Here is a 25084-nt window from a genome sequence, read left to right on the forward strand (position 1 = left end):
TAATTGCATCAGAAGCAGAAAGCCTGCAAGAGGACCAGTGAGTTTGCTGAACTACCAGGGATTAACAAGAGCAATAGGATATTACAGAAAATTTACATGATTCATTTGCATCAGCTTTCAACAGTGAGGATGTTTAGGAAACATCTATCCCAAAGCTACTCTTTTTAGGTAAATAAAAAACAGGTATTGTCAAAGAGTGAGATGTCAAAGGTAGTAGTGCTGGAACAAAATAGTAAATTAAAGAGCAACAAAATCCCCTGCACCTAATGATATACATCCAGGAGCTCTGTAGGAATTAATTATTAAGTGATTCAATTTCTAACAAAAATATGCAAGCTCTAACTAAAATCACTTACTACAACAGAGGACTGGAAGGTAGCAAATGTCTTCGGAAGGTACCTGTCTTTAACAAAATGTCTTTTGAGGTAATCCAGGAATTACAGATCAATAAACCTTACTTCAGTCTCAGGTAAACTGGTTGAAAAAATCAGTAAAAAGAGAATTATGAAAAATCCAGAGGAGCATAAGATTATAGGAACAGCCTAGCACAACTTCTACTGAGGACAATTATCCCTCTTTAATCTATTCTTCAAGAGCACCATCAGAATAATGGATGAGGGGGAACCCACTGATAAAATGCATATTAGGACTTTCAAAATGCCTTTGAAAAAGCTCTCATAAAAGGCTCTTATGGAAAAAAGTAGTCAGGCGGTAAGTGTCAAAATACTGCCAAAGGCTAGAAACTGGCTAAGACAGAAAACAAAGAATAATACCACAGTGCCCCAGTGTTCCACACAAGGACAGGTGTTCTTTAATACACTTATTAATGATCTGGAAATGGTGGTAACTAGTGAGGTGGCCAATTTGCAGATGACACCAAAATTATTTAGGATAGGCAAGACCTCAGAAGTCTGTGATGAACTTTGCAGGGGCCTCATAAACCCAGGTGAAAGGGTAGCATAATGGGAGATGATATTCTTTGTAGACAAATGCAAGATAATACATATTGTAAGAACTAAGTAGAACTGCTCGTATACATTGCTGCATTCAAAATTAACTTTAACCACTTAGAAAGAAGACCTGAACATCACAGCTCAATAAAAACTCTCTGCTCAATGTACAGCAGTGGTAAGAAAAACAAAAATCATGTTAGGACACACAGAATCAGAAATAAAATAATACTGAAAATATTATACCACCATTCTGGAAGATGTCATTCTCATTGCTGTAAATTTACAGACCCCACAGAAAATACATGCCAGATTCTCTGCGAGCATAATTTTATTAATTTCAAAGGACCTTAGCTTGCAAAGAATTTGACCCCACAAATCTTGTTTGTATTCATTAGTTTAAAATATTAGTGGGAATTCAGTAAAATAAAAAGACAATCTAAATAATCTGGAGAGTTATCTTACCATGGTAACTACTGGAGTTCTTTCTGTTGATGACAAGAAAACAGATAATTGCTTTTGTTGTTTATGTGATTCTTCAGTGCTCCTTTTGCCCTGAGAATTCCAAAGTACACAGAAGTGTTAGTCTTTAAAAAACTCTATTTCAGACTCTGAAAATTCCTTTGTAGTTTTAATTCACTTCAGTTCTGTTGGCATTAGAATCAATCCATTCAGTGTATACAAATACAAATAGTTATACATTGTCTCCTTCCAAGTTCCCCATTACAGTATAAACCTCTTGAAACCTAAACAAATACATGATATGAAGGTACTGTTAAGCCTATGATGTTCAGTGCTCCAGACTCAGCAAACGAAAAGCTAAGATGATGACAGCTTGGCCCTATTCCTCATCCTTTATATTTTATAGCAAATACTTAACAATATAAACATCAAACAGAAGTAACCATCCAAAAAGAGAAACAGGAATAGCAAACAGTGCAATGCAGCAAAGCTAAGTTTTTACTACGAGCACTTTAACTTTTAAAGTTCCTGGTTTTTAAGTGTTTAAATTTATAAACATATTGTTATACTAACAATATAAACAGTAATTTATTTGGTTTTCCTAAAAGGAAAAAAAGAAAAAAAGGAAAGTTAAAAGGGGGCCTTAAGTGTTCAAAGAACCTTTATTTATTTATTTCAATTCATGTTGTGATCTATCACCAATCTTTATGCGCACACACAATAAAAATATTTTAAAACATTTACGTGAATAATAAGCTAAATTAACCTAAGAAAAATATGTTTGATTTCATATTACTATGTATTAAGCTGTTAGGACCTGATTCAGGGAAGCACACAGGCACATGCTTAAGTCCCACTGACTTCAAACGCCACATGTATTATTGTAATGTCAGGCTCCATAAGTACAGCAGCTTAATGGTGACATCAATAGGATTTAAACACATGCTTGAGTGCTTTCCTGAAGCAGGGCCTTAATACATGCACCTTAGCTGCTCTAACTACAGAACTAAAAAAGCCTACATTATGATAACACTTGTGGAGCTTGTAATGTCCATTTCCACAAGAACAAGGTTTGTAACATGTAACACTTATAACTGTGGCATGCATGGGTGCTTATAAACAACAAAAGAGTTACAGTACAAAAGTAGCACCACCACAGGAGCAGGAAAGGAAAGATTGAGCAAAAAGACCATTTCCTGAGCCTGCAAACTTGTACTTATAAAATGTACTCAGGGCTACTACAGTAGAGATCGCAGTGGGACCATAAAAGGATAAAGGGTACTTTTCAAGATACTGACAGCATCTTTACTCACAGCTACAGGCTCACATTTGTTGTGGGGAAAGGGGGAACAGGTTCAGGACCATGCAGTTTCCTCACCTGCACTCTTCTACTCTCTACCCTATATCCACTCTCTCTCCTCTACTCCAATGACCCAGTCACACACAAAGCCCACTCACCCCAGGTTGGGAATCTATGATATAAATTATGCTCCCCACTGGTTTTGTGATACCGTATAAGCTCTGCACTTCCTATCCAATGGAAACCTTTATATGCTGCCAACTTGGTGTATTTAAAAGCTTTATGCACAAAAAATTAAATGCAGGAAATGGAAGAACAGGAACAGTGGAAACCATAATCATGAGCTACATTACTCCACGTAGAATAATAATTTTTTGACTACTGTAACAATTTTGTGACCAACACTGAAAGCTATGGCCTTGAGAACCGATGTAGCATTTTGAAATGTTAACTGCAATTTTTGTTCTTTTTCAATCACTGTATTTCATTTATTATTTAATGCAGTGAGTTTAAGTATATTTTTATATAGGGGTTTACATAGATAAAGGTATCAATATTTTGTTATTAATCTCTCTTAATCAGTACACAAATGTGGAAAATACTAGCTATTTTTGAGAATGTCTTTTGTTAAAGGTGTAGTAATTGCCCCGGGGGGGAGGGGGCAGGGGGGTTAAGTTTTGTGTTCCATTAGGTTTTAGTAGCCGCTTTTAAAACTGAATAGAGGTGCCATGAAACACTGCTAACCACTGATTTTGGTGCACAGGCCTGGCTATATCCCCAAGAAACCTTAGTTTGCCACCCCCACCTCTGAGAAGAGACTGTTAGATCTAAATTTTTCTATAATGAGTTCTAATGATAATGTATGTGAACTGTTCAGCTTGCTTGATTAAGACCTAGGGGAACTAAGTTATTTGCATTTGACAAATACTGGAAAAAACTTTCCTACATCTAACATATTTAGTAATATATATTCTCTTCCTTCCCATATGATAATAATTCTGTTAAAGTAAGATGTCAGGGACCAATAATGGGGTCCTTAGGTAGTTGTACTTGATATATTTGATAATACAGAAATTAAGAGACAGAGTCACTCCATGAGTGAAATATGTTAATTACTTGATCCTGCATGAGAAGCACTTATTTTGTTGTTTATGTTTAGTTTGACTTTTGAGATTTTTATATCTTTACTTGAATGCTAAAAGCTAGGAATGCTGTACTTTTCCATTTATAAAAAAATATTTTAGAACAAAAATTAAGAAAAAACACTGATTGTGCTGTTCGTTGTAAAATAAGAATATTAGAAAATTACTGTAGTTCATCTTTTGTTTACGTGCCTCAGCCTAACTTTACTGTGTAAGATGCAGCCTTGAATGCAGTATTATTTATTGTCAGAAAGCAACGCTGAATACCTTGTAATTCTAAAAACCTAACATTAATTTACCAACAACTAAACCATATGAATTGCTACATTGTTTCATGATTGGTTAATCTAGCTGAAAGCACTGTAATCCTACTGGATGTTTTCTAAGGAGACTAGAGTCCTCATTACTTTAATTGGGCATACAGTATATGTCTGTGAAAGATCACAGAGAACCAAACCATGGAGAACTGAATAGAGCTCCCAGTTCTCATGGAGAAAAACCATGTTTTAGGTCTAAATTATTTTGATCCTGACCATGAATTTTGCAAAGAAGAAGAGCAGAAATAATGAAAATTTTACGAACTCAGGTCTGTGAAATAGTGGTTAATGTTAACCAACTCTCAAACACTGTTAGAATACTGAGCCTAAAAATTACTCTGTATATAGAAGAGGCCTGGCAGCAGCCTAACCAATAATACAACCCCAATAGAGGTGCAGAAGGGGCTCCTGTGAATGGTTGGGCAAGGAGATTGAAAGGGGATACTGAGACTCGGAGGCAGCCGGCTCCAGGCTAGAAAAGAGGATCCTGAGGGTTCCTATCTGCTCCTGGGATCATTACAGCCCTTCCTGGCTCCACTCCCTGTTCTCCAGCCTGACCTCAGGCACCACCACAGCTGCTCCAGCCCCTCTGGATCCTGTTCCCCCCCACTCCGGGGCTTTCATTAATTTATGCAGGCATGGAGCCCCCCACGATATTTCCACTGTGAGGGCACTAGCCCCTCTTGCCCTCTGGTTGTGCCACCTGAGAAAACCATATTTGAAATTTGCAGAAAGCGTTACTGTAAGTTAATCAAAAAACTATGAATTATTACAGGGAACCTGTGAAGAAGGCAGAACATTCTTTAGCCTTCACAAAAGTTTAATTTTATTTTACAGAAACCTAGCCAGTGCTGGTGCACTTTATATAAATAAGAATTGAGAAGTAAGTGTGGAAGCAGGGGAAAGGACTGGAAAGAGACCCTGCTGTAGAGCAGAGAACTGGACACTAGTGAAAAATCTTTGTGGGAACAAGATAAAACAAGAACAGATCAAAGAGAGGTACGAGGATGGATTGCAACATGAGCGAAAGGAGCACGCAGACCTCTCAAATGCAGTTTTATTCACAAGTGAGCCTGCGCACAGAACTATTTGTGAGCCATGCTTACTCAGCTTAGCTCTCTGTCCTTCTCTAGTGTCTAGACCAAACAGAATTTAATGTATCTGCTCAGCCTTTGAGCTAACAAGTGAGGGTTTTTCAGTTGAGGCAGCAAAGGCTCCAATTTTAGATCTATAGGTCCAGGTTTCGATCCCTCTGTCAATGCCCCATGTAGGGATGTCAAAGAACATCTCCAAAATCGAAAAAAAAATTAGAGTGGACAGATAATGACTGGGAGCAACACATTCATCAGCTAGCAGGTGAAAAGTAAAATTTGCCTAAATAAGAAGTGTTCTTGACTGGACGAACTAAGCCACCCCTCCAGGGCATCTTGTGATTAACAGTGACCAGGGGAAGAAGAGAGAAAAGTTATCTATTTATTGTTCTACTGAAATTTTGTGTTTGCATGAAATATTTATTTTTATAACTTTTACAGTTGAAATAACATGTGTCAGAAATTGGAAGACCCTGGAAACTGATCCCCATTTAAGATAAGGCCCCTTTACTCTACCATGCAAAGTGTAAATTTATTTTATTTAAGGCTTGTTTTCTTGCCAGAGTGAGGTAAAGGGATTTTAGTGTAAATGACAATGATGCCCCACGTGATTATTATTGCAGTAATTAAGGGTAATACAATAACCGTGATAATTTATAAAAACAAGTTTTACCTGTACATAAATCCTAAGGTAAAAAATGGTATATCTGTCTAATCTCTTTGCACAAAGGTTGTGTGACTAGAGCACCTGTGAAAAAGTTAACAGTTAATCTATGTGCATTGCTTGTTTGTAATCAATGATTCGAAAGTCTCTTACACAAAACAGCATGCAAGTATATATTCCTAAACAGCATATGACTCTGGGGAAAACAATTGCTTGCAGAAATCTTATTTTTCAGTACTATCTGTTCAAGTCTTATTACTATTTGAGTCATCTTTGAAAGAACAAAAATGTACGTCTATTGTCCCAATGCTGAGTAGGAATATTGTTAACAATTATTACATATGTGCTATATTTCCAAATCATAAATCCTAGTGAGAAAGAAACAGAATTGTTAAATTATTTCAATATCTGATTGTTTGTGTTATTGCATGGCCAAATGGAAATTATCTGGGCAAATCTGTGTGATATGAAAGGATGATATCCTTAATGCCACCTCCACCCTTTAAAAATATCACCAAACTTGCCCGTTCTACTTGATGAATATTTATTATTTTAGCTTTGTTAATTAACTGGTGCCCAGCTTGGTTCTAATTGGGAATTTGATAGTAGTCCTTGTCCATTTTAACAATTGTGTGCATATATGTGAGGGCAGAATTTTATCCTGAGTGCATTAGTTAGACTATATACCCAGATTAATCAGCATCAGGCCAAACTGCCATACCATGGTGAATATATGGCAGAATACAAAAAATGTGCCCATGCTACTTAACCTGGACTGAGAAAATTCTAAGATGATAAAGCTAAGCATTTCAGTAACATACCTACACAGCATTTTTAGAAACAAAGTGGGATCTTTGTGTTCCGATATGCATGTCAAAATGTCTGAAGTGTTTTTTTTGTTTGTTTTTTATTGTTTTGTTTTTCCCCCCAGCTCACAGTTATTTCAGTAGAGTTGGAGTCCAAGTTCTGGGCAAATACTGAAAAGTTGAAACATGCATATATGGATCTATACTATACATGTATCTGTGTTTATTATTTAGTTCTCTTCTTCACAATGTGTATTGCATTGCAAACTGGGACACTGGTCAGGGTGGGTGAGGGTTATGAGGGGAAGAAATTTTCTCCTAGGTCAAATTGGCAGTGACCTTGGAGTGCAGGATGGATTGACTTCCTCTACAATGTGCAGGTGCAGGTCACTTGCCAGGATTATCTGGGTATATCTCATTTGATCATTTCCCTGATTGCAGGGACCTCAAGCACTGGTGCACCTTGGTCCCTCCTATTCACTACCCGTGGTACATAATAATCTAATCTCCTGTGTCCCTCATTTACTTTGGCCTCCGTTCCATTGGGTTTGCGTGCAGGTGCTTGGTGGTGTCAATGGCCTGCAACATACAAGAGATCAGACTAGATGACCTGTTCGTGACAGCTTGTAGTCCATCTTTGTTTGGAATGTTGGTGTAGACGGCTTCTACATCCATAGTAGCTAGGATGGTGTTTTCAGGAAGATCACCAATGGATTGTAGTTTCCTCAGGAAGTCAGTGGTGTCTCAAAGATAGCTGGGAGTGCTGGTAGCATAGGACCTGAGGAGGGAGTCTACATAGCCAGACAATCCTTCTGTCAGGATGCCAATGCCTGAGATGATGGGGCGTCCAGGATTTCCAGGTTTATGGATCTTGGGTAGCAGACAGAATACCCCTGGTCGGGGTTCCAGGGGTGTGTCTGTGCTGATTTCTTCTTGTGCTTTTTCAGGGAGTTTCTTGAGCAAATGGTGTAGTTTCTTTTGGTAACCCTCCGTGGGATCAGAGGGTAATGGCTTGTAGAAAGTGGTGTTGAAGAGCTGCCTAGCAGCCTCTTGTTCATATTCTGACCTATTCATGATGATGACAGCACCTCCTTTGTCAGCCTTTTTGATTATGATATCAGAATTGTTTCTGAGGCTGTGGATGGCATTGTGTTCTGTACAGCTGAGGTTATGGGGCAAGTGATGCTGCTTTTCCACAATTTCAGCCTGTGCACATCAGCGGAAGCACTCTATGTAGAAGTCCAGTCTGTTGTTTCGACCTTCAGGAGGAGTCCACCCAGAATGCTTCTTTTTGTAGTCTTGGTAGGAAGGTCTCTGTGGGTTAGTGTGTTGTTCAGAGGCGTGTTGGAAATATTCCTTGAGTCAGAGACGTTGAAAATAGGATTCTAGGTCACCACAGAACTGTATCATGTTCTTGGGGGTGGAGGGCCAGAAGGAGAGGCCCCGAGACAGGAAAGATTCTTCTGCTGGGCTAAGAGTATAGTTGGATAGATTAACAATATTGCCGGGTGGCTTAAAGGAACCACTGCTGTGGCCCCTTGTGGCACAAGCCTTAGGGAACAGTATCCCCGATAATGTCACGGCAAACCTGGTGGCTGAACTTTGTCCCCAAATGTGAAATAGTTATGGGTGAGGACAAAGTCACAATGTATACCTTCAAATCAGCGGCACTGCTATGGGTACTCGCATGGCCCCACAGTATGCCAACATTTTTATGGCTGACTTAGAACAACGGTTCCTCAGCTCTCGTTCCCTAATGCCCCTACTCTACTTGCACAACATTCATGACATCTTCATCATCTGGACCCATGGAAAAGAAGCCCTTGAGGAATTCCACCATGATTTCAATAATTTCCATCCCACCATCAACCTCAGCCTGGACCAGTCCACACAAGAGATCCACTTCCTGGACACTACGGTGCTAATAAGCAATGGTCACATAAACATCATCCTATACCAGACACCTACTGACCGCTATGCCTACCTACATGCCTCCAGCTTTCATCCAGACCACACCACACGATCCATTGTCTACAGCCAAGCTCTACGATACAACCGCATTTGCTCCAACCCCTCAGACAGAGACAAACACCTACAAGATATCTATCAAGCATTCTTACAACTACAATACCCACCTGCTGAAGTGAAGAAACAGATTGACAGAGCCGGAAGAGTACCCAGAAGTTACCTACTACAGAACAGGCCTAACAAAGAAAATAAGAGAACGCCACTAGCCATCTCCTTCAGCCCCCAACTAAAACCTCTCCAAAGCATCATCAAGGATCTACAACCTATCCTGAAGGACGACCCATCACTCTCACAGATCTTGGGAGACAGGCCAGTCCTTGCTTACAGACAGCCCCCCAACCTGAAGCAAATACTCACCAGCAGCCACACACCACACAACAGAACCACTAACCCAGGAACCTATCCTTGCAATAAAGCCCGTTGCCAACTGTGTCCCCATATCTATTCAGGGGACACCACCATAGGGCCTAATCACATCAGCCACACTATCAGAGGCTCATTCACCTGCACATCTACCAATGTGATAGATGCCATCATGTGCCAGCAATGCCCCTCTGCCATGTACATTGGCCAAACTGGACATTCTCTACATAAAAGAATAAATTGACACAAATCAGACATCAAGAATTATAACATTCAAAAACCAGTCAGAGAACACTTCAATCTCTTTGGTCACTCGATTACAGACCTAAAAGTGACAATTCTTCAACAAAAAAAACTTCAAAAACAGACTCCAACGAGAGACTGCTGAATTGGAATTAATTTGCAAACTGGATACAATTAACTTAGGCTTGAATAAAGACTGGGAGTGGATGGGTCATTACACAAAGTAAAACTATTTCCCCATGTTTATTCTCTCCCCCCCCCCCCCACTGTTCCTCAGACGTTCTTGTCAACTGCTGGAAATGGCCCACCTTGATTATCACTACAAAAGGTTTTTTTCCCCCCGCTCTCCTGCTGGTAATAGCTCACCTTACCCGATCACTCTCGTTACAGTGTGTATGGTAACACCCATTGTTTCATGTTCTCTGTGTATATAAATCTCCCCACTGTATTTTCCACTGATTGCATCCGATGAAGTGAGCTGTAGCTCACGAAAGCTTATGCTCAAATAAATTTGTTCGTCTCTAAGATGCCACAAGTACTCCTTTTCTTTTTGAAGACCAGAAGGGATAACATTTTTAAGAATGTACATTGTATTTCTAAATAATATTCATGAAACATTTCCAAAACCCTGAGACTTTTTATTCTGACAGACCAAGTCCCCAAGAACCTCTCTTTACCGTTTTTTAAAAAGTTAATAGCTTCAAGCTACCTGATAATCAGCTGGTCCAGGAGTACAGAAAGCTCCCCTCTTAAAAACATACAGAGGTCGAGGAGCTGAAGATCCAAATGCTCCTTTCTTTGTACTCTTCAAGTAAGCTTTTTTAAAAGTCTCTTTTTCAATACTACAGTTGAGAATATTATAGAAAGCTGGACCTGAAAAAGTCACAGTAGAGTTATGAGCCACCATCATAGTTCTGATTTTTTATCATAAATAGTAATTTAGAAATACATTATCTTTTAATATTCATTTAAAAAATGTTATGTTTTCATACTGTAGTGAAATTGTCTCAACCAATGAAAGCACAGGGATGCCATACATTTTCTGACCCATATCTGTGAAATTATCTGCCAGTTATACAAATGTATGGGCCCTGTGGTCTGAGGGATTTTGATTTGCAAAATGACTAGTTATATTTCAGTAATATGTACAGTAATCACTCTTAAAAGCTTTCCCATTTTGCCTTGGATAACTAAATAACTACCTCAATTATTTAAGTTTAAAGTCCTGTTCAGCCATCCTTACACAGACTGAGTAGCATCTTACTCTGCAAGTAGCCCACTGGCCATGACAGCAGTTACCCAGGACAGACAGCACTGGTACTGCAGTATTGTTGATTTGGTGAAGAATGGGACAGCAGTTTAATAAGTGGGACTACTCAAAGAAAAAGGGACTACTCAACATGAGTAACGGTGGCAGAACAGAACATGGGGTGAAACTCATCCATGGGCAAAGGGCCTGGACAAGGCCTATACACCACTTAAGTCCTCAAAATAGAACATTGCAAAAGGGTGAGCTGTACCCTCAGTAAACACCTAGGGAATGTGACACATTCCGGAATGTCATTAGATATTAGAAAACAAAAAATATGTTTAGTGACAGTTAAAACTGCAGCAGAATGCACTCCATCCACCCAAAACCTTAAAAACTTGGAAATAAGAAGTTAAGGGCAATTACATGTGCATTCCTTTCCATCTTCATACTGCCTACAATGCTATTGATAATGCACTCTAATGCTCCATAAGGCTTTCACTTCCATCTCCAACAGAGACCAAAATTAATATATATCACAACTTCCTCAAATTTACACTCAGTTTTGCAAAAAAAACATTTACAGTGACCTCATACACTTATACAATTATATCAACAGACAGCACATCTGACTGTCACACCTTCGGTGTAGTAATCAATCACCTCCCAAAATACTCCACAGTGAGGGGGATAGAAGAGGGAGAGAATGGGGAGGGGAACCATATATTGGGAAAGTAATATTTTCAGGGGATGCTTTTTCAACACAGTAAGGGGTTTAAGAGACAATGAAGGGTGTTATGTCCATAACGGTCAATTTAAAGTTATTTTCCCTTTTTTTTCCTCTCTCTCTCTCTCACCCTTCTAAAAAGAAAATAATCTAAAACCCATCTGGATGCACACAGAAGGATTCACCAAAGTGTTGGGGAAGAGGGCTGTAAACAAAAGACAGACCCCTAAAGCATCCGTCATCAGTAGATACCATTTGCCCTGAATATGGACTTTGTGATACTCTAATTCAGGGGTCGGCAACCAATGTCACGCGTGCCAGTTTTTAATGGCACGCTGCTGCCTGCTAGCTCCCAGCCGCCAGCCTCACTCAGCCCGCTGCCGAACCCAGGCCAGCAACGGGCTGAGCAGGGCTGGTGGCCGGCAGGCAGCAGAGTGCCATTAAAAATCCTGCCCGCCCCGGCTCACTCTTCTCCGCCGCCCACAGGGGCAGGGTGAAGAAGCTTGGTCCGAGGCTGCTGCTGCAGGGCAGGCAAGCTCCCCCCTCCCCCGCTTCTTCCCACAGAGTGCTGGGTTCCTGCCGCTCCTCCTCTCCCTCCCTGCCGCCCATCAGCTCATGGCCCTTGCGAGGGAGGGGGAGCAGTGGAGCTGCAGCACGCTTGCTGCTCCAGGGAGGAGGCAGAGAAGAGGTGGGGACAGGGCCTCAGGGAAGGGGGGTGGTATGAGGGCATATCGCCTCCAGCCCCCTGTCGTGAGCCGCTCTGGGCAAGGCACTGGGAGCACCCCCATGACCCTAGCCCACACCCCCAGCCCTCTTCCCTGACCCCTACACCCCCACACACACTCCTAGCCCCCTGCCCTGACCCCTGCACCCCCCCACACACACTCCCAGCCCTCTGCCCTGACCCCTGCACCTCCCCACACCCCATGCCCTGACTCCTGCACCCCGCCTCACATGCCGCCAGCCCTCTGCCCTGACTCCTGCACCCCACACACATACCCAGCCCCCCCACACCCCATGCCCTGACTCTTGTACCCCCCCACATTCCCACCCCAACCCTGAGCACCAAAGGGGAGCTGCTGCACACACACCCACATTCCCACCTGCACCCCTTGCACCAAATGGGAGCTGCCCAGGTAAGCACTCCACACCCAAACCTCCTGCCCCAACCCTGAGCCCCCTCCCTCATTCTAGCTCTTGGCCAGGCCCTACATCACAACCCCCAGCCTGCTTTTTCACCCCCAGCCCTGTGCTCAGTGCACTCCCACCCTCAGCTCAGTGCAGAGAGAGAGGAAGAGAATGGGCTAGAACCAGGGAGAAAGTAGGTACCCACTCTATGTGGGCAGGGCCGGGATCCCAGACCGGCAGCGGGCTGACTGGCAACGGGCTGAGCCACTCAGTCCACTGCCCGTCTGGGGTCCCAGCCCCTGGCCCCGCTCAGTCCGCTGCCAGTCTGGGGTTCTGGCTGCCGGCCCCTTGCCAGCTGGGGTCCTGGCCGCAGGCCCCACTCAGCCTGCTGCCGGCCTAGGTGAACGGAACCCCAGGCTGGCAGCGGGCTGAGTGGGCCAGCGGCGTAAGATCAGCATTTTAATTTAATTTTAAATGAAGCTTCTTAAACATTTTGAAAACCTTGTTTACTTTACATACGACAATAGTTTAGTTATATAATATATAGACTTATAGAGAGAGACCTTCTAAAAAATGTTAAAATGTATTACTGGCACGCAAAACCTTAAATTAAAGTGAATAAATGAAGACTCGGCACACCACTTCTGAAAGGTTGCCAACCCCTGCTCTAATTCAAGCATTTCTTCTTCTAGGGCCCTGCAGTAAGTGGGGAGTGCATCACTGGGATAAATAGTTTTACCTGGCTATGTACTTACCAGGCAGGAAGTAAAGAACATAAACCTCATTGGCAGTTGTTAAATTACTATATAACATCAGGCAGAACCACACTCTCCATGTTAAGCTAGTTCATGTTGCGTATTCTGCTGCTATGAAAAATCTACAGAGTCTACACTTCACACAGAGAATCCTTATTAAACAACAACACAAATTAAAAAAAACCCACTCCCCACAAATGCAATTCAAATTCCGTTTATTTTAGCTAGGATTTCTTTTAGATCAGTAAGCCCAACAGGTGCAAATAATATTGCCTACATTTATCACTTTGAACAAACAGTATAAAATTACCTGGAAACACCAAGCTAACAAAATCTTGAATGGAAGACTACATTTGTTTCCCTTTGGGCTCCTTCCAGATTTCAGTATAAATGAGAGTGCTGTTTGATATGTGTATTTTGCCCTAATGCCTACTGTATTTTAATAATACTTTTTAAGATTAATTGCTAACTTCCTAGAATATCAATCTGCCTAATATTGGGTCATGTAAACTAAATGCCAACAGTACTTGGATTAGTTGCAAACCTGGTGTTTTTTCGAGCCTGGAGTCCTGAGTGAACCGAACTGTAGTTTGACCAAATGGGATCTTTTTCATTCCTGATGTTTTCTTCAAGGATTCAAGAGCTGAGCGTGGTTCATTATATGTACCAGGAGCTGGGGTGATTGATTTCACATGTACAAATCTCTAGAGAGGCACAGGAAAAAATATGCCAATGACAACCTGCAGCACATTTAGAAACTATATGGGCAGAAAGAGCTCACATGATGATAGCAACATATAGGGTCTCATTTCTTTCTTAATGAAGTGAAGATAATTTATATATAGTAACTAATATCTTGAATCTATCTGGATATATAGGATCTGATTTTCAAAGAAGGGAACAAGTGTAAATGTCACTTGTATGTTTACCAGTATTCGGCTTCTGTGTACCCACAGCCACTTATATATCTGACAGTTTGCACAGATATGTACTCAGTCTGCACATGCACAAGTGGTATAGGTCCAGGTAATAACACATGCCCAGCTTCGAAAATCAGACTCCTCATATACAACTTTTATTATCATTGTCTGCACAATACATACTTTTTATATATATACACATATATACATATACACACACACATATACACACACACTCTCTCTAATATGGCTGTACTTGTCTGCGTGTGTATGAAGTAATTCAAATTAGTTATATATATAATACATATAATTTGTTATATATATAATTTATATATATAGTATATATAATTTGAATTACTTCATACACGCACACAAGGATAGATAGATAGATAGATAGATAGATAGATAGATAAAACTAATTTGAATTACTTCATACACATGCACACACATAAGTACAGCCATATTAGTAGCCAGTAAATACACAACACAAACAGAATGGGGAAGAAGAGGCCAAATATCTGGGCAAGTACACCATAATAGTTTCATAATCCTATATGAGGAGATACTTATTGTCCACAAAGAACACATAGGGGATTGCTTTTAAGTTCTCATCCAAAATATCTACAAATAGTAGACCATGTGGTGGTCAATTGATTTATCTTGGAGAGATTAAATCAAATTTGATGACTGAGCCAAGGGATTACTCCATTTTTCTCTACACTCACTCCCAAAAAAACCCAATCAGCTAGTTCACAACTAACTTGAAATGAAAGTGTGAAGTAAACCTCAATGTGCAGGAATTTAAAATGTGCAGGGAGGAATTTTCAAAAGGGCCTAAGTGACTTAGGGCTTGTCCACATGACAAGTTACTATGCTGCAAGTCAGGATGTGAATCTACAGCACACCAACTTGCCCTGAAGCAATGATCCAGGTGGACACTGCTTCAGTTCAGTGAAAAGCATGAAGTGTCCTTAGATGCACAAGTCCCACTGAAAGTCAATGTGCTCCTAAGTCACCTATGTGTTTTTGAAAATCCTAACCACAATTCTAACTACTGTAATTAAAATCATACAGAAGAGAAAGTTACTTACCCTGTGCAGTAACGGAGGTTCTTCGAGATGTGTCCCCCTATGCGGTAGCACCTCCTGCACCTGGGATCAGAGATCTTCGGTAGCTGTGCCCATTGGGCTGCACATGCGCTCCTCCCCATCTCACACCATGAGCAGTGTCTATATAGCACTGTGCAGTCCAACTCCTTCTCTACCACAGAGTCTATCTTTAAACTCCAAAGCAAAGAAGAGGAGGGTGGGTAGTGGAGCACCCATAGGAGCACGCATCTTAAAGAACCGCAGTTAGTGCACAGGGTGAGTAATCTTTTTTTTCTTCAAGCAGTGTCCCTATGGGTGCTCCACTATAGATGACTGTAGAGGAGTGCCCATAGATGGAAGGCCAGGGTTCAGAGTGACATCTACTAAGGCTGATAAGACACTGAATCCTTGTAGAGCATCGTGGGTAATTGCATAGTGTTGGCTAAAAAAAGTCTGTAAATGCCCAGGTGGCTGCTTGGCAAATGTCAGTAATTGGCACGTTGCTCAGAAAAGCAATCGAGGTGGACAGCGAGCAAGTGGAATGTGTTCAGGTTCCAGGTGGGGGAGGTCACAGTTTGCGTCATTGGCAGCAAAGGCAGAGGAACTCCAAGATCCATTCAGAGAAACATAATTTGGATATGATCTTTGATCTCTCTGCAACGGAGAGGAATAAGTGTGGCGATTGTCTGAAAGATTTGGTTCTGTCAGTGTGAAAAGCTAATGCTCATCTGACATCCAATGTGTGCAGCATGGCTTCATGCTGGTTGCCAAGTGGCTTTGGGAAGAAAGAAGGAAGGTGAATAGGTTGGTTTACGTGAAAAGAGGATGGCATCTTGGGTAAGAATTTTGGGTGTGGTCATAACATGACCTTGTCTTTGTGAAAGACTGTGTACGGAGGGTATGCCATGAGAGCACCTATCTCCCCTACCTCTCAGGCGGACATGATGGTGACAAGAAATGCTGTCTTCACGGATACGTGGGTGTAGGAGCACATTGCCATGGGCTCAACTGGAGGGCCTTTGAGATAGTGCAGAACTAGGTTGGTATCCCAAGGTGGGGGTCACATATTTGAAGGTAAAGGTTTTGATGGCCCTTAAAGAATCTTTTTGTGATGGGTGGATAAATATGGAATGACCTTCTATCTTGAGGTGGATTTCTTGTTCAATGTCAGGTGATCTAGAGACTGAAGACGACAGAGTTCGTCTTTGTGTCTGCTTCTGCTACGTGGGCGATTTGGGAAAGTTCGCCCTATATGCAGCCCTTGGGTCCCAATAGGGCCAATGTGGAGGAACTGGCATATGGGGTTGTATCCATAGGGGTCCATACCAGGGACCTGGTTCAGTTCTGGTCATTGGGTATCGGAGATGACAGGATGGTTCTCTGTGTGTGTCTGCTCTTGATATGATGGAGAACTGTGTGCAGTAGAGTACTCCTCTCCTTCCTCCTCTTCTTCCTCACTCAAGAACAGTGGTCTGGTCCTCAGTTTGGAAGTAGAGTGCCGATCTGTCTCCGGAGAGTAGGCATGAGGTGCAGGGAACTCACTGTGAAGACATGACGACACTGGCATATCAGAGACTATGATTCTCTGGGGTATCTGAATGCCTGTGGTACCAACAGGAGCATCATCAGCACCAGTGGTGGTATAGTTGTTGAGGGCATAGCCAGTGCCGATGGCAGAATGCATTCCTTTGAGTGGCCAGTAGCTAGTGCCAAGGGCTTACTTGGTGCTGAGAGCTTGCTCAGTGCTGGATGTTTAGTCGGTGCCAAAACACTCAGGATTATTTTTGTTGAGGAGGTTGGTGCCAATTTTGAAAGTTTTACACTGTCTTTTGCAGTGCCATGAGACAGTATTTCCACCTGTAGTCCCTCCCTTTTAGGGTCCTTGGACCTGTCTTTTGCGCCAGTACCAGAGATGCCTGGACAGTCGCGGGAGCCAAGTCTCACCCCTGAGGACGCTGGGGCTACAGACCTTGCCAGGGATGCTTTTTTCTGAGGTCGCTCCTTAGAGAGTGAGCTAGTGGACCTTTTCTTTTCATCTCAGTGTAAAAGTGTGGATTTTCTCTTGGTAGTGTATGGCAAGTGAGGGTCGGCTGATGACTGTGCCAATGGTGAGCGCCACATAGGAGAGATATCGGGGCCAAGGTCCGAGGCTGGTCGCACAGAGCTCTCCATTAGCCTTAGTTCACAGTTCTTTCTGTACCAGGCTTTCAAGTTGAGGAATTGGGTATATTTCTGAGAGACATGACCCTCACTGAGGCAGCGTATGCACCGTGAGTCACCATCGGTCATGGGGGTGGCCTCACGGCAAAAGAGGCATCTCTTAAATCCAGGTGATCCAGGCATAACCAGAGCAGGGAGAGTTTCCCAATTAGGAAGACCATAGAAAAAAGGAAATTTTTACGCTAAGCTAAAGAGTAATAGGGAGGAAAGGGCAGCAGGTTTGGGGTTTTTTTAGGGGGAAGAAAAATTAAAGGAAACAGCTGGTATCTACAATTAACTATAATGGAAACACTACTGTTACTAAAGACTTGGGATGGTTGAAGGGCTCTGCTCAGGATTCCGTCCCAGATCAAAGGCAGTTGAGAAGGAAGTGAAGACATTTGGACCACACAGCACTATATAGATGCCACTGATGACACAAGACAGGGAGAAGCGCATGTGCGGCCCTACAAGCACTTCTACTGAAGATCTCCCAGGCACAGGAGGCACTACCACACTGACAGTGGAGCACCCACAGGGACACTACGCGAAGAATAACAAATGTTCAACCATGGGTTCCTAAAGTCAGACAACCACATCCATATTTTGTCATCTAAATAAAAAAATGACCTAATTTTCAGATCACTTTTCACCATTGCAAACCACTGACTTATTCAGGAGCTAATTATGCTCAACACCTCTGTAAATCAGGCAGTCTCTTTAGGTGCCTAAATATGGTTTGGCACCTAAATTTAGGCATCCAAGATGGCAAATTTTGGTAAAAGCATACCACTGAAAAATTATTCCTAAAATATGCAAAACATTAGAAATGTTCCTCTTGTAATAACAAATGTTTAACAATCTTCAAAAAAATAAACTTGCAGAACTATACAAGGTTATTTTCTGTCTGATTTTAATAAATGTACTTTCTAGTTCATATATCTGATGGAACACAAAAAATTAAATACAGGAAAACTGACTAAAGTTATGTCTACTTATAAAGGTTCTGAAGACATACACCCCTTGAATCTTTGCTCTCATTTAGCCTTGATTTTTACATAAGTTCTTGATGCATTTGCATAACTTTATATTTTACAGATTACAATAAATATAGAAAACCCCATGCAGAAAAATCCTTAATATATATAAATTTTCAGAAAAGGAAAAGCCACTCTGATAGCCTGCTGAATTAAAGTCATTGTAGCAGCCTTCTTAAGAGAACTTCCATGAAGTTGTTTAAACTAAATGGATGGAGAGTTTATTTAGATTCCTCTGTCTTCTGGGACATCCGAAAACATTTCTGGTGAGTAAAAATAAAAATTAGATGTATGACACGCATGGAACAGACCAACTGTGGCTTGCATAAGATGTTGTTTGAGGAAGTAAATATGAATGGAAGGAGAAGGTTCTGAATGACAGGAAAAGAAAAAAGGAAAGGAAATTACAAAAAAAACAAAAAAAACCATGACCATACATTATATATGATAAAAAAAATCATCAAATGATATACTTTGAATTTGCAAACTATAACTCCATATCAAAGTTTCACTCTTACAATTTATGGTGTCACCAGAACCTCTCAATGAAAATAGAGTGTCATAACTCATAGCTACCTCATTTCTTCTCAATACAGTGTAATAATCTTTCTTTTCCTCAGCAATTGACAGTTGCGGGGTTTTGGTATGGGTGGTAAATTGTGATTTAAGAGCTAACTCAGTCAGTTATTCAGCAGAGGTCTTTTGCATACTGTATATTTTGTATTAGCTCTGAGTTTTTCCTTACAATTTTAAGAGTCATATTCCAAAGAACTGAAATGTAGTAGACGACTGCATAGTCATGAAATATAGCCCCTGATGTGCTAGTAGCTGTGAAATCTTAATTAGCAGTGGGAGTGTGGTTATATTCAATTATTCTACATATAGTCTTTATACATAGATCTAAGAGGCAGCTGTGAATAGAAGGACTATTATAACTCCATCAAGGGATTCTGGTGATATCATAAAGTATGGAATCAAATATCACATAGTCTCTGTAATTGTTAGAATGCTGAGATGGACCCTTGTTTCATCAGACCCTTGTTTCATAAATTGTTTGTTATTTTGTATTGCAGGCAATGTTCCCTCTAATTTTTGACATGCCATGTGTGCAAAAAATTTCTTCTGTGCAAATTTTTGACAGGCCATGTGTGCAAAAAATTTCTTCGGTGCAAATTGTGCTTCTGTGCAAATTTTTGTGTGCGCGGTGTTTCGGATCAGTGTGTATGCGCACACGCGCACAGCTTAGAGGGAACAGTGATTGCAGGTGGTGCTCATAAAGAAGTATGGGCTGGATGGATGCACTACAAGGTGGGTAGAAAGTTGGCTAGATTGTCAGGCTCAACGGGTAGTGATCAACGGCTCCATGTCTAGTTGGCAGCCGGTATCTAGCGGAGTGCCCCTGTTTTACCAATAAATTAAAAACCAGCAGGATCTTATTAAAGGGAAAAAGGCAAAATACCACATTTATTGTGAATACAGAAAGAATCATAGTAAGCAGTTAGTTATAGCTATAACATTCCATTCAATCTCATATTTCTTCACACATTCATTCATATACACACACACACACACACACAGGTTCTGCAAGGTTGTTATCATAGTTACCAGCCTTAGAGTTGCTCATGCCAAACCACTGGCCAGGTGGCCTGGACATGAGGAGGGAGCAGGGCCTTGTCAGATGCTCATCTGATGCTCCTGGAAGTTGGTTTGCAGAATCAGACCCCAAAGTTCTCACTTTTTAGAGTCTCTTTTTATAGGAATTTCTTCCTAGGCCAGTCTGTGGGAATTGCTTCATCATGCTGTTGCTGAATCAATCAGCAGATGGCACATTCCTGACGGCTCCGTGCTGCTAGATGTTATCTTGTTCTTTGGTTCTCCCATTCTTGAGGCTGTTGGGTGGATTCCAGTCTGCCCTCCGGGGGTCCTCTGGTTATTTCCACTTGACGCCTTCTTCAGCCGATGGACACTGGATTCTTAGGCTGGCACCTCCCTGATCATTCAGTTATTATCCACACCAAGCATCCATCCACATACATCCTCTATCTCTATTTTAATCACAATTGTTAATACAACAAAAGGGCGAGGAGTCTCTGGGTGCTGTTTCTGTTGTTAGAGTATTGCTTTGAGTCTCTGTGAATTGCTTTGAGAACAGACTCTGTCTTAGAATGTACTAACACAATTAGCGGCTTGCAAGTTTCACACATAGAGGGAGAGAAACAGTACCAAAACCCAAGAGACCTCTTAATTAGTAATACCCTGGAATTTAAACTATGGGGAATCAAACTCATTTGTGATTTTAATACAGAACTTCTTTAATATGATCCAACATAATCCCCCTTTTGACACTAAGATTTATATAATCGTCAGTGTCACTTTCTATGTAGCCTATTCAAGAGAAGGTACTGTGAGGCAATTTGAGTTTGTGATTCCAATTCATGCCACATACACGATCCTAGTGATGTATCTTTACTACAAGGTTCTGGGGCAACAGGCAAGGTGAGGCACACCCACTTTTGAGGAGTCCATTCGATACAACCTCTAGTGTCCAATAGCTTCCCTCCCTCCCCAGCCCACTGGCTCAAGGTCCAGGGTAGCCAGAAGGATCCCATGTGTAATATGGGGAGTGGGTTAACCTTCAATACCTTTGCCTCCAGGGACTGTTGGTGTGCAATTTTGACAACAATTTCTCCCATTAACAAGTCTGGTTTCACAATACTGGAAACATATTGCATCCATTCATGTTGATAAGTGTCAAACAATGATCTCTTTCTTTGTTTTAACAAATGCATCAAACCCTTAATATTTCCCAATATGACGCAGAACATTTTGTGTTCCAAAGTAGCTCGTGCAAGTATCTGCATTTCAGTGCATCCCAGAGCTATGGCTGTGTAGTTTCCTATTTCTAATATATTTTTTTTTTTTAATGGATAAGCCATGTGGTAGTATTAAGCCATTACTAAAGATTCCATCGGCCTTTTAGGTTACCCAGACCAATTTGGACCAAGTCTACGTTGGCATGTACTTGTTTTTGTATCAGGCTGTCCTGTAGCTGGGACAGAGAGCTTAATTTATTTTTAAGTTCCTGCAGGTCTTCAGTATCTTTTTTTTTTTTTTTTTTTTTTTTTTTAACACACAACAGTGCTAGCAACAAGACAAAACACAAGACAAAACATAGAACACAAAACACAATTTCTATTGTGACAGTAGATTCATGGTATTGGGTTACTTTTCAGCTGGCATCAGCTTTTCCTGATTTTTCTGAAAGACAAAAAGAACATGTTTCTACCCCTTTTGGGGTGGCAGATTATTGCTTAAAATATTTCTTTTACAAATACCCTTGCTGATTGCAGGCAAAACAGAGGAATTGCCCCCACATTTTCCTGTTTTTGTTCTATAGGTGGGCCAGGTTTCAATGGCTTTTATCTTTTAAGGGTTATGGGGAAATTATCCCACTGTTTAGTCATTAAATCCCTGAGTTTTCCTTCTTATACAGCAGACCAAGTTTATAATGTTTTTCCTGCTGTGTTAAGCTTTAAGTTTTATTTACAGGTAATAACTGAGAAGCATCATTACCATACGACCTTAAAGGGTTTTTCCAAAAATCATACACACTATACGTTGTTACAGGGATACTTATTATCATTAAATTTATTAAAATTATCTTGTTATCCCATGCCTTTTATTTAGGCAATTTGTTTGCTGACCAGGTGTGTCCTTTATCTGCAGCTCCTTTGTGCTGCTAGTTCTTTCCTTCCTTTATCATTTAGGTAATTTGCATTTTCACAGAAGCTTCCTGCTTTTGGATTTAAAGCCATCAGCAGCTCAGAGACTCTATCTTAAAAGGGACACAATCAGCTTTCACCAGAGTTTTGATTACTTTTAACTTCTGCTTCCAAAACACACAGCAATCTGAAAAAGAAAACCCAACCTATTGTGGCTCCCTTTGGAGCCCTAATAGCATTTTAATTAAGTAGCATGGTATGTTTGCATTTCTTTTGCCCCTTCTACAATATACCCTGCGCATGTTCTGGGGCAAATGCACATTCCTTCCATAGTTTAACTTCTATAACATTATCCATATCAATTTTTACATAAGGTGTAACTATTTCTTTTTTTTTTGCTTACAGAGTTTTCATGTACCTTTATCAAAGTGACAGTCTGATTACTCAGAGCCATTTTAAGACTCAGTGTTTCTAACATTGCTTCTTTTTGTTTTGTGCACCTCACCCCTGCTGTTGCTTCAGAGGGCCACTGTCTTTTTTAAATTTCGTATTTATTTATTTTTTTTCATCTGCTATTTTGTTACAAAATCAAACAAACAAACAAAAACCAACCAACCAAACAAAAATAATCCAATTTTTTTTCTATTCTCCAGATTTTGACTGCCCTGCTGCAGCCACAACTTAAAAACATTTTAAATTTTGTAAAGCATTGAGTTACCTTTTTAAGGGTTAAATGCCAAATCCCAAAGCCAAACAGCACTAATTACCTGTGTCTAGCAAAAAGGTCTGTCAGTTTTGCAACTTTGAATTAAAGAGTCAAATGGATTTTTAGTGGCATTATTTAAAACAAAAACAAAACCAACTGGTCCTTAGAACTTTACATATTTACACACACACAGATAGATACATACACATTTTCTTTTCTTTAACATCCCTTCCACGTTGCTCTGTTTTTTTACATCTTACATTCCCTTTATACATTTGAGGCAGTTAAGTTCCAATAGAACCCCCTTATGTTCTTTTAGCAAATTTGACTAAATTGTCCAGTCAAATGATTTTAATCAGTTTCTTTTGCCTGGCTAATTTACAGACATTCCTTTGGAAAAGGGCCCATTTTTCCCTCAGAATGGCTGCAAAGAAACCAAGAATGCTCTTTCTCTAACACTTTTTTTTTCTTTTTAACATTTTCACAAAGTTTAGCTGCTTAATTCCCTCCAGCCTCTGCAGAGTTAACTTTTTTTTTTACTCTTTCTCTTTATAATTATGCCTGGGGGTGCCATACATAGGACCTTCTCCCCCTTTACCTGCCTCCCTCCAGCCTCTGCAGAGTTAACTTTTTCACTCTTTTTGTATTCCTGGAGTGCCTCTTTCACTATTTTCAGCTGGCTTTGGGTATTTGTAGCCAGCACCTTCCAATTGTCTGCTCCCTTTTCCGTTTGTGCCTTTTCCTCTTTACATGAAGACAAGCGGAGGGAAGAATCCTTACATGCCTCCCACAACAACCAAATTGCTGCTGCATCTCTTTTGGCAGCACTAGAAGGTTTGTATATGAGGATATACTGAGCCAATCTATCCTCTAGGTCCGAAATAGTGCAGAGATCAGCTAGGGCTCGTTTAGTCCAAGGACTGTGCCCAAATTTTTGAAGGTTTTGTTTAAAAGGTGTAATTTCTTTAACAAAAGGTGAGGTTGGAGTTCCTTCTGACTCCATTCCTCCCTCTGGTACTGGCTTACCCTGTTTTCTTTTAAACATCTTAACATGGATATTTCAATCTCTTTGTCACTGCTGGTATTACTTAGCAAGTGACACAGCCTAGATTCTGAAATCATAGCTTAATCTATGCGTTTTTCCCCTGCTACCTTCCCGGAGGCCAGCAGGTCCCCTGCTACCTTCCCGGAGGCCAGCAGGTCTGGTTAACCTATTTCTCCCTGCTACCTTCTCGGAGGCCAGCCGGTCCGGTTAACCTGTTCTCCCCTGCTACCTTCTCGGAGGCCAGCAGGTTCCCTGCTACCTTCTCGGAGGCCAGCAGGTCTAGTTTAATCTGTTCTTCCCTGCTACCTTCTCGGAGGCCAGCAGGTCCCCTGCTACCTTCTCGGAGGCCAGCAGGTCCCCTGCTACCTTCTCGGAGGCCAGCAGGTCTGGTTTAATCTGTTTTTCCTGCTACCTTCTCGGAGGCCAGCAGGTCCCCTGCTACCTTCTCGGAGGCCAGCAGGTCTGGTTTAATCTGTTTTTCCTGCTACCTTCTCGGAGGCCAGCAGGTCCCCTGCTACCTTCTCGGAGGCCAGCAGGTCTGGTTAACCTAATAGAAATGCCTAGCTCACTAGAGCTGGCGGTGTGCACACCAATATTTACAATAACTGAGGTTTTTTACCAATATTCCCCCTTTCGCAATTCTCCACCAAAATGTTATACCAATAAATTAAAAACCAGCAGGATCTTATTAAAGGGAAAAAGGCAAAATACCACATTTATTGTGAATACAGAAAGAATCATAGTAAGCAGTTAGTTATAGCTATAACATTCCATTCAATCTCATATTTCTTCACACATTCATTCATATACACACACACACACACACACAGGTTCTGCAAGGTTGTTATCATAGTTACCAGCCTTAGAGTTGCTCATGCCAAACCACTGGCCAGGTGGCCTGGACATGAGGAGGGAGCAGGGCCTTGTCAGATGCTCATCTGATGCTCCTGGAAGTTGGTTTGCAGAATCAGACCCCAAAGTTCTCACTTTTTAGAGTCTCTTTTTATAGGAATTTCTTCCTAGGCCAGTCTGTGGGAATTGCTTCATCATGCTGTTGCTGAATCAATCAGCAGATGGCACATTCCTGACGGCTCCGTGCTGCTAGATGTTATCTTGTTCTTTGGTTCTCCCATTCTTGAGGC

At 41.2% G+C, this 25084-nt stretch overlaps 1 protein-coding gene across 5 annotated transcripts in view; it reads right to left on the minus strand.

Moving 5' to 3' along the window:
• The window catches only part of STPG2 (sperm tail PG-rich repeat containing 2), a 431616-nt gene that overhangs the window by 305621 nt on the left and 100911 nt on the right, over positions 1-25084 (minus strand). For all 5 annotated transcript variants that reach the window (XM_074950652.1, XM_074950649.1, XM_074950650.1 and 2 more), the window contains 3 exons: positions 13770-13929; positions 10076-10239; positions 1416-1505 (listed from right to left, as the gene is read on the minus strand). In XM_074950652.1, the coding sequence (XP_074806753.1) occupies positions 1416-1505; positions 10076-10239; positions 13770-13929 (414 nt within the window). The remainder of the gene's footprint in view (positions 1-1415; positions 1506-10075; positions 10240-13769; positions 13930-25084) is intronic.

This window comes from Natator depressus, chromosome 4 (assembly GCF_965152275.1).
Source record: "Natator depressus isolate rNatDep1 chromosome 4, rNatDep2.hap1, whole genome shotgun sequence".
Taxonomy (NCBI): Eukaryota; Metazoa; Chordata; order Testudines; family Cheloniidae; genus Natator; species Natator depressus.